The following is a 10,547-nucleotide window of genomic DNA, read 5'->3' on the forward strand; positions in this document are numbered from 1 at the left end:
GGAGTTCCCCGTGCAAAGGAGAACCAGGTCAAGCCTCAAATCATTAAGTTTCTGCAGCTTTTTGTGGGAAAGCCGCCTCTGTGAAGTGAACAAACATGCCATACACCTTTTTTCTAGAGTGGTTCAGCCTGGGCTGGCTGTATACCTTGTGCTGTGGCTCAGCCGAGGGCACAGGCCACAGCCAAAAAGCAGGTGTGACATACTTTCTGCATGCCGCAGACATGCACGCGACACGCCACAGCTTCTTTTAAGTTTTGGTTAAACAGCTTCCAGGGTAACTTTTTCAAAGGCACCTACATCAGCTGGGAACTGACAGCCTCCTATTGATCCTCAGGGGGACTCGGGCACCTGTGAATATTCTACCCTATTGTTTTAGAGGTATTTGTATCAGGGACTAAATTAATGCCTGGTACAATGCCACCAGTTTTACTTGGATTTGGTCTGTACAGCTCAAAAGCAGTCGGTAGTTTCAGAATAGCCATCATTTCAAAGGACAAAAATATGTGTCCAACCAGTATTTCCCTGTGATCCCCCAAAGCTTCAATGCACTCGTTTAGAAATGAGAGATCAGCAGTCTCTTAAAAGAACTGAAAACATGTAAGGAAAAGTCCACCTGTGACAGTATGTCAATTTTTAAAAAAGAGAAGTAACTTCAGGCAAGGAGTGTCCCAATTTCATAAATTAGGTTTAATTGTTAATATCTACACTGAGCTCTTTGTATTAACAGCCATGTGCTTAGAAAATAAAAAAAAAAATAATAAACCTGTACCCTGATATCTCCAACATCTCAGCAGGCTGCTACATGTCATTCATTCCTCTGAAAGCCTGGTCTTCGTTTAACCCGATGTCAGTGCAGCAGAAGCCGCCGGGGCAGGCAGTGACCCCCTGCCCGCCCTCCGGGCTCGGCCGCCCCAGCACCCGGGCAGCCCTGGGCAGCAGACACAGCAAGCGAGAGGAGGATGAAGTAGACCCCTGACTTGAGCCTGCTTGACCCAACTTACTCAAGTTTTGCCCTAGAGACAACTGAGGAGAATCTCCCCACAGAGTTTTGACCGTGGTATTATTTCCCCAGAAATAAACGTGGTTTTTTTTTTTTTCCTCTTGTGACAAATTTATAAAAAGAGCCTAACTTCACCCTCTCACTGACAGTGGTGGGAGCTTTGCTCTAGCAAAGCAAACAGAATTTGACTCAAAGTAGCAGACTCGCTGAAGGACTGTATTTACTAAGACACTTTTCAATTCTATCCCGGGGAACTCAGATAACATTTAAAGTGGGTATTTTTAATAAACATTTTCTGTCTGAAGCCTTGGCTCCTGGCAGCCAACACAAAACAAAGCACAATGCCTTTGCCTTGCCAGCCCTGCAGCGCAGCGCTGGCGGCACGTGTGAAAGTCATCCCGACGCGAGAAGTTTTACTTCCCTCCTTGGCAGGGAGTGCTGGGTCCCACGACCCAGGCAGAAAGCCTTGCCGGATCTGGGCACACCCAGCTACGGGATCCCTTAGGAAAAAGGGAAAAGCACAATGCCTCCTTCCATGCCAGCATCGCAGCAAGTAGTGACAGGGCTCTGTTACAGGACAGCGCAGAAAGCAGCGTTTTGCTAAACGTATCAAAAGAGAAGAGACCCTGGCAGAAAGCCAGGGGCATGCAGGAAAACAGCACAAGTCGGACTACTCCTTTTGCAGAACGCTCATTGCATCTCCCCTATCCCATTTAAAGGTCCAACTTCTGCAAATTAATGGAGGGAAACACAAAAGCTTTGTAACTAGAAGCCAAAAGGCCTGACCCAAAACCCGCTGAAATTGATGGGCGTGTTTTCATTGATTCAGTGGATTCATCCTACTTAAACTCAGCCATCTAAGTGTGAGGTGTTCGCTTGGCACCTAAATCTCTAGCCAGTGGGGAAAGAAAGGGATTCCCGCAGTACAATTCATTCCTCTTTTTTTTTTATTGCCTCAAAGAGTGGGAAACTACTCTTAGTTTTGCTGTCAATTAAAAGAATTTAAGCCTTTCCAGCCAGTACTTCCAGCTGTATTTTTCTCTTCCACACACAGCAGATTTGTCTCTTTAAGTTAAAACAGGGAGTGGGGCGGAGAAGAAGGTAAACTACTATGAGTTCCCATAGGATAAAATTACAGACCCATGGTAGAATTCCAGCTATGTCATTCTCCCTGGCTCATTTTTTTATTAACCCCAGTAATCCTACCAGCACATCCTTCTCCTGGCAGCAAAACAACCTCACTTATCCTGTAATGTGCCTTCAACTGCCCTCCGGCAGATGCGAACTGTAAACAAACTGTCAAAGCTGTAACTGGGATATCCAGTTAAAGCACTTCAAATAAAAACTTGGACCATCTAGAGAAAACAGACCAGAGTAAGGAAAGAAAAGACGGTGGAAAGGTGCTTTTCTAACAGAACTAGTCCTTCTGCACTCAGATCCTGGACCACCTTTTCATGCGCTGTCTGCATAGCTTAATGACACCTTGGGTGGTAGGAGTGGATGCAGTCCTGCAGTACGGAGCTCCCAAACTGGTGGAAGTGTAGAAATCTTTGGGCAAAGAACTGTGTTAGAAGACAGATTTTAAATCTCTGCTACGCTGGCAGGTATCTTCAGCAACTCCAGCAAAGTTATTGGTGTTACAAGCCTTCCCATTAATTTAGCCAAGTTGTGCTGGCATTTAAAACCAAAAAAAGCCAAAATATTTAAAATATTTAGAAGGCTCAGACTATTAGAAGGTATATTATCGTCTTTCTCTACTGCAAAAAAGCTGGATTTCTTGCCAGTTTTCCCTTAGATTACATGGAATTTGCAGAAGAACATGCTGCAAAAAAAGGCGGCTTGCAACAGAAATGCAGTACTCCTTCCAAAACAGTAAAACAATCAGTGCCCTAAACAAAGCCATTTCCTAGCAGAACGCGACATACATCATGTAGAATAGTAGGGCTTCCTATTCGTAAGGACGCAGAACCAAGAGAAGCCCTTTTACTTATCAAGACCAGACAGTAAGGACTAATGAAAAACTCAAGTGACCACAAATGAATTCTACTCCATTTGCTAAGGCAGAGCACTGTTTCTGCTCATGTTGCTCGTTCTCCTCTGGGGCACTGGACAGCCTTCTCCTAAACTCTGGGGTTTCCCCAGTTGCTCAGAAATACAGCTTGCTAAATGTGAGAGAGTAACGTGGTCCAACTTCTCAGCTTTTATTATAAGCCCGATACCAGAGGTAGAAAGAGCTATTTGGTGGCACTTTTAAGAGCTTACCCCTGCAGGACTTACTCAGACAAAAACTCCTGTTTGAGATGTATGAGCTTTCCAAGTAAGATTAATGGAAGAGATACGGAAACGGACTAACCACCTGCAACTCACATTAGGATATTCAGTCCCTTTCTAGTTTTGTCCTTCAGTAATTTTTTTTTATTCACAAATCAGAACACATTGCTGCAAATGGCTGACAGTTAAGCTGTCACTTTCTTTCCGAGAGACCACTGCCTGCTCGGGGCAGCTGTAACTCCTGAGCTGTTTGCAACCCAAATTGTGCTGCCCTGGGAGGAACATGTGCAATGACTGACCTGTAACTCCAAAGCTCCTTTTGCTCCCTCAGCTGTGCCAAGCGCAGGTCCTGGCACATCAGCCGCTGGCCAGAGAAGGGACAACACAAGCAAGGGAAACCCGCAGGGCTTCCTTCCCTCGCTGTGCAAATCTTAAACCTCCTGGGGCTTCAGCACAGCGTGCTTCCCCCTCTCCCTTGATTAAACAAGGAAGAGTAGGAGACTTCGAGATCTTCTTCCCCCAAAAGAGCCATGGAGGAAAGTCAGAGAAAGTCTGCTGCTGCAGGAGAGCATGCTGCCTCGCCTATACATCGTGTCCTACAACCAGCTGCAAACAAAATTCCACATTTCACTTTTTTAACGGGGAAAATTAAGCTTAATGACAGCTCACACTCTTGAAAAGGTTAGTAACTGTTTTAAAATCCTTTAAACTTACTCTTTAAAGAAAATGGTTACATAAACCGCTGAAAGTCAGGAAATTCGAGCTGAAACGTGTCAGTCTGTGGTTAAAAAATGGAAAGTGACAGGAGCTCGGGGTTGAAGAACATTCTCTTTAGCTTGCAGGGCTTCTACCTTGTGTTGCTTCCTTTGTTACTGGGGGAAGAAGATATCAAAGCAGCGCGATTTTCTTAAAAGGTTCCATTTCATGGTGTCTTTTGATAGCCTGCAGGGTTAGGTAGATAGTCTATGATTTAGCCTACTTTTCTATCTGTTAAAATGTCTATGTCAGGATAATTTGTATTATGTACTGCTACCGCTACAGACCATAATGTGAAATAAAGCATGACTTTGACACAGGAAGGGCCAGAAACAGAGTTTTTTACATAACCTCTAATGAGACACTATTCAAGCAAATGCTCAGCACAGATCATCAGTTTGGCTCAGTAAAGGCGTACGTTATCCCAAAATCTTAACCCTTGCAACAGTTGCTAAGTGAGGCCAAAATCTCCCTGCTGTGCAAATGAGTATTGCTTGAGCGACAAAAACACAGGGCGCAAAAGTATCGGTCGTAACTAACTCCACCAACACAAAGCAGAAGTATTTGGGATCCATGCAATGGAGTCTAAGAGTAATTCCACCCCAAGGCAACACGTGGGTTTGAGGAGACGTCTCCTATTCCTGGCAGTAAGAGAATGCCCAATGCACAACTGTGAGATTTGCCGTGCAGGACTAAAAAGCTGGCTGAACCTTCAGACCTTTCCAGAAAGACCCTATACACAGCTGCCTTCACATCCAACGTTCTACAGAGGCTTAACCAGGGGAACAAATGAGGATGAAGTGCAAACTCTTCTTGGGTCTAAGGGGGCTTTTTCTTCCATTGCTGTACCGCAACACTGACACCGCCGTATTCCCACCGCAGTTATACGCAGCTACCTGACCTCACATGCCAAATGATGCAACACGCTGTTCCTCCTAAGCGATGGTGAATCATATCATGCTATCTGATATGGCCATCAGCTGTTATTTACTAAGTTGCATATGATCGGTCACGTATCCAAAATGCCGTAAAAAACATCCTTAGAGATTGCTTTGAACATTTCTTACTCTTGCCTTCTTTGGAATTTATCAGCAAAAAGTAAGTAATCAGGCATTTTGGTGAGTTTATTGCTAGACAAATAGCTTTTCCTTTATGTAAATGCCGTGCAAATTATTAAAGCAATGAAAAATAATGTGGGTTGGTAAACATACTACCTCCCCTCTTATGTAAGTTCAAATTTAAAAGAAAATGGAATTTTAAGAACCAATCATATTAAAAAAACCAAGTTTAGTACTCTCTTTCTTTCTCTTTTCCCTCTCTGTGCACACATCCCAAGGTGCAGAGGGTGGTATAATTCTTACTTGGACTGAAGTCAATGAGAATTTGCCTAAGAAAGAACAGTTGGATCAGGCCCAACAGCAGCAATGTAAACATATGCAGACACAATTAAATTTCACCCAGATGAGTTCCCTCGTGTTTAATGTCTACCTGCATGGAATCCATGGATTTAGTCCAGTGTTCATGTGCGCGTCTGTGCGTGTGTACACGTATGAAGGCAATACACCAAATTATAAACTAGAAAGTGTAGAAAGCATAGAACGAGAACATGCTCAGAACTGGTCATGTACAAAATGCTACCAGTCAAAATCAAGCGCAAACGCCAACATTTTCAATTGCTTTGCACCCTTCAGACATGCCGTGTCCTCATCACACACGTCCGTCTCCATGGGATGGAGGGAGAAAAGCATCAGGGGCAGAGCAGCAGCAGTTTCTGGTGTGAAACAGAGCCTGAACGCGTGTCCCTTCTGAGATGTGCAGGGCCACACTCCCCTCGGACAAGAAGCCAAGGAGCCCCACCAGGGATGAAGCAGATTCTCCTGTTTAACCATGACACTAAGTCCAAATCAGAGAGCGCAGTGATCAGCAGACAATACCGCATTGTTATAAAAAGTCTGTATTTCATTCTGAAAAAGCTGTCTGTGCCACCATCACAGAGACCCCTAGCCTCATTCGTCATTTAGGATTACGTTTCAGCTCAAACACTCAATGTTTCTTCATCGGCAGAGAGAATAATTTTACCTTCATACTAGTACACCAAGAAGCTGCATACTAAGTATTCATTTGGGGTCTTTTTAAAACTGCTTTTTCTTTCTGTTCAACATGTTTTAAACACTGAGATGAGCTGGGAAGTCCTTTTTAACTCAGTTCCTACTTAAGGAAAAGTCCTCTTTATCCAAACAATGAGAATACCTGACTTTTAACATGCTTTTCCTCAGCAAGGACTGAAGAATGGGATCCAGAACAGCCCACAAATTGACTCGTGTAAACTTCCTGAACAAAATCAGCGTGACTTGAGGAGAGAAGGTTAAACAAGCCCTTTCATTTACAGCAGCTTGTAAAGAAATTATTTTTAGATAGCAGGAAACATAACACTGTTACGCCAAAGATCAAAAGATCCTATTTTACAGTCACCTCAGATGCTTCGTTTTTATTACAGGTAGAGTGCAGGTAACTACCACGAACAGGACAACCCACAATATACTTTGTTTAGCTACCTGAAAATGTTGCCCTAAACCTATGGAAGAGCCCGGAGTTTGGCCGGGCGACGTGGCTGGGTGTCGGCGCGCTGGCGAGGTCGCGGGGTGAGCACGTGGGGACCAGCAGCATCCTCCCACGTGGCAGCTGGAGAGCTCCAGTGACCCCTGCAAAGCTGGAGCCCCCGGCTCCTTTGCCATGAGGTGGTCTGAATTCAGTCCCTAAGTAACTGCCCAAACCCAGGGGCAGTGGATCTTCAAACCCTCCTCTTAGCTGTCTACCATGGCGCAGCTAAGAAACACCATTCATGAGAAAAGAGCGAATCAGCAATAGGGATTGGGGGGGTTTGGCCCCTACGGACACCCCCATGCAGAGGGGAGACACGATCCCTGCTCACCAAAGCTGCTTTTCATCAAGTGATTCCGCAGAGCAAAATACAAACCTACTCCATAGCAAACTGTGCCAAATGGGGACATGTGTGAAATCTTATTATCTCACTTTGTAATGCCCAGTTAGAGATGCTTAATGAAACCCAGGTTTTGTTCATTCCTTCCTACTGTAAATAACCCCTAATGTAAATTCTGGAAAGAGGGAGGAAAGAAAGGATTAGCCATGTGGACTATCTGTCTGAAAGGCAGGAACTATGGAGTTATAATCTCCTTTCTGACAGTGACTCACACGGGGGAATGAGACATTTTCCCTCAATTTGTCCGTGTGGAGCAGGGATATAAAATCACTTATTCATCTGCCTCAAAAATACGGGTTGTGGTGGAAGGATAATTGATCATTACCTACACTGCGTTTCATTCTCTGAATGACTTCGGCCTACAAGAGCTGACAAAGAGGCTGCCAATGACTTTGGTGGGCTTTGGATCAGGCCCTATGTAACAGCTATATTTTAAAGTACAGAAAATGTATATGTTTGTTAACACTTGGAAAAAGCATAAGTGTGTAAAACCCAGCCTCACATCTGGCTTACATTAAAACAGTCACACATTTCATTCACTTAAGGGATCCCAAGACGTACAACTGACCATAAGTGTTATGAAGCTCCTTCAGATCACTGTTTACAAACACATTTCTGGTGCGACCTCAGCCTGCGCTCAGGGAAAGGCCATCCTGGTGCTTGGCTGGACGGGCAACATTGACCACATCTGTGCCAGCCAGTGCCAGAGTCTCTGCTCTTGCCCCGAGGCCAGTGACAAGTTCTGGCCACCACCACACCACTCAACTCTCCTGCTCTCCAAAACAGCAGAGCTGCCTACAAGAAGTCTATAGGAAAAAGCCTCTGGCACACATTAATTCTCAATTCTGCCAATTTGACACCGGAGCCAGCTAAGCTACAATGCCCCACGCATGGGGCTTTGCCTCCTTTAGCTTCCTGGCGCAGCTGTAGCCTCCACATCCTCACGCTCCACAGGTAAAGTGAGATCCTCAACCACGTTCATCTGAACGTTTCATTCTTCCATACTCACAACTTAAAATCAGTCTGTGAGAAAGCAATATATATATGGTTTTTTACGTATAAAGGGTATTTTTATCAAAGAATAGTTACCTGCAGAGGACTAGCTAGTGGCCTGTTCCTAGGTACTGGAAATGTTTTGTGAAAACTACCATCCTCTTCAGACATGGGCATCTTTAAAATGGAGCTGGTAAGAAGATTCTGAGCAGGAAAAGAAAAAAACCACGGTTTTCAGTAACTCAGGAGAACAATCTGAATTTGAACATATTAAAAGCAAACTCAGCCTGACTGCAGAGGGTGCAACACTGGGCACGGTCACAGCCAGAGTGCTCAGCCTGGGAGCACATCTCAGCCTGGGGTCCCTGGAACTTGGCCTTGCTCGAGCATTGTCACATGCAAAGGTTTTTCATCCAGTGAAACTCCCAAGTGCAAGAATACCTGGAACATTGAACAGTCCCAGCAAAGCAAAGGGAACTGTGCTCGTGCAAGGCCTTCTTTGCACAAACCAGAACAGACTCTCTCTTTCTTTTGCCCGTTTTAACTCCACAACCTAGTCATTTCTTTACACAGGTGCAGGCATCCTCCAAGTGCAGGCTCATGACCAAGACTGTGGGCTGCACCATGACTGCAACTTCTGCTACCTTCTATAGGCATTACAGTGATCTAATTAAGAGTGGGATTTTGCTTCTTATGCTTAATACAGGAAAATGATACAGAAATAATGAATAATGCCTACTTCTGAGGAAGGCCAGACAAAATATTTTCTCTCTTGCATTTAAGAACTGAACAGGGATGTAAAACAGAAAAATCATTTGGTAGTGTGAAAACTTGTACTTACTGGCACATCTTCCATAGCAGATGCATGTGTAAAGAGCTGAGTGTTCAGGTTTTCTCCTTCCCAGTGATTTGAGCAAAAAAAATTTCCAGCTTTATCTGTTGGAGATTCCACCTGAAAGCAAGAAAGGCACCATGATAAAAACCAGTACCTAACTAACTAGAAGGAGATTGATCTGTCAGTTGCTTAATAAATTGAATAAATATTCTTCCCAACCATGCATAATGCATGTTTACAGTAGTCTTTTACAGCACCCTTGCCCTTTGCAGAAGAAAAAAGTTCAAGATTCTCAAAAAAATCCCCACCTAATAAAATTTTGAATACTTGCACTCAGCGCTGTCAGTATTCAGGAGTTTAATCCCCTAGAAAGGATCGAGAATATATGTATTTTTAGAACTTTAGTGACAAAGTAATATAATGCAATGTCCTCAAATGTTCAGGTTTCTAAGTCACTCCATGGAGCTTGGTCCCTGTGGGGTTCTTCTATAGTTTTCACCAATATTAGAAAGATTCAATCCAAATTCCTGTCTAATTTTTTTTTTTCTTTTTAAGTTTCAAACGAAAACTGCATTAGAACGGCCCAAGCAAACCCCTGCTGAAAACAGCAGAAAGACTTCTATGGAAATCAATGGGAGATGAATTAGGCATGCCTAGTATACTATATAGAACCGACACGAAGATCTTGGGGCTCACATGAAAGAAAAACAGACACAGCTATTTAACAGAAAAGGTATTGGTATAAGTTTCTCAGCGAAGAGTGCTGAATTAAATTGCCTCAGGTAAGTTTGAGATTTACCTCTTGTTTGATTTTCTTCAGCAAAGGGGGTCCACTTTCATGTAGCCCAGCCACTATCGCAGATTCCTCCGACTCCTGCTTGATAACATCCTGCAGATCTTCTACAAGATGAGTCGGAGTTTGAGGCTGAAAGGAAGAAACGTTATATCCAAGTCCCAGAACATCCTCTGCACTAATATCAAAGCAACTTTTATCATTGTTTCCTTCTTACCAGCATCTTCAAAGGACCATATTTGATTTCCTGAGCTGCAAGCGCGTTTTTGAATGGAGTGGGTGTTCTTGGAGAGCTCTCTAATATCGACCTCTTGATTGCTGGAGTTCTGAAACTTTAAAAAAGAGGGAGAAAAACTTTAAAGGAACATGACTGGAAATATTACCTCTTTACAGAAATACGCGCATACAGGCAGCGGCTGCTGTAAGACTTGAACAAATGTTTTCCTGCAATCCTATAATCCATTTTGCTTTTCTGGCAGAACATCTATTTAACTGTCATAAGGTGGAGTGGTCTTATTTAAAAAACTGGTGAGTCCATATGCACAATTGTTCTGTATTAATAACCTCCCTCCACAGTTATAAAGTGGAAATTTTACTCCAAACCAAGAAAAATCTGAATGTGTTAGCAAACAACTCTGCAAGAAGCATGCAGTGACCCAGCACTTTGGTTGCCTGCAAACCTGAAGAAATGAACCCTCGTGTATCTGACAAGACAACGTGATAACAGACTTACACATGATTTTCTTTCTGAGCTTTGAAAGTCTGGTCCCTGTGGAACGGCGTGGTAACAGCCATCTTATGGCCACACACCGGTGTGGAAGTTAGCGCAGGGTTGTCCAGGTTCAGGTTTTCATGATTGGATGAGGTGTTTAAGAACTGCAGGGAGGGAAAGGAAAAA

The 10,547-nt window shown here is 43.8% G+C and overlaps 1 protein-coding gene across 1 annotated transcript in view; it reads right to left on the bottom strand.

Annotated features, from left to right (window-relative positions):
- The window catches only part of MYB (v-myb avian myeloblastosis viral oncogene homolog), a gene marked incomplete at its 5' end in the record, with an annotated part of 23,390 nt that overhangs the window by 1,928 nt on the left and 10,915 nt on the right, over window positions 1-10,547 (bottom strand). The window contains 5 exons of the mRNA XM_009710325.1: window positions 8,118-8,225; window positions 8,863-8,973; window positions 9,656-9,781; window positions 9,867-9,981; window positions 10,383-10,525. Of these exons, the coding sequence (XP_009708627.1) occupies window positions 8,118-8,225; window positions 8,863-8,973; window positions 9,656-9,781; window positions 9,867-9,981; window positions 10,383-10,525 (603 nt within the window). The remainder of the gene's footprint in view (window positions 1-8,117; window positions 8,226-8,862; window positions 8,974-9,655; window positions 9,782-9,866; window positions 9,982-10,382; window positions 10,526-10,547) is intronic.

This window comes from Cariama cristata, unplaced genomic scaffold (genome assembly GCF_000690535.1).
Source record: "Cariama cristata isolate BGI_N322 unplaced genomic scaffold, ASM69053v1 scaffold14001, whole genome shotgun sequence".
Taxonomy (NCBI): Eukaryota; Metazoa; Chordata; class Aves; order Cariamiformes; family Cariamidae; genus Cariama; species Cariama cristata.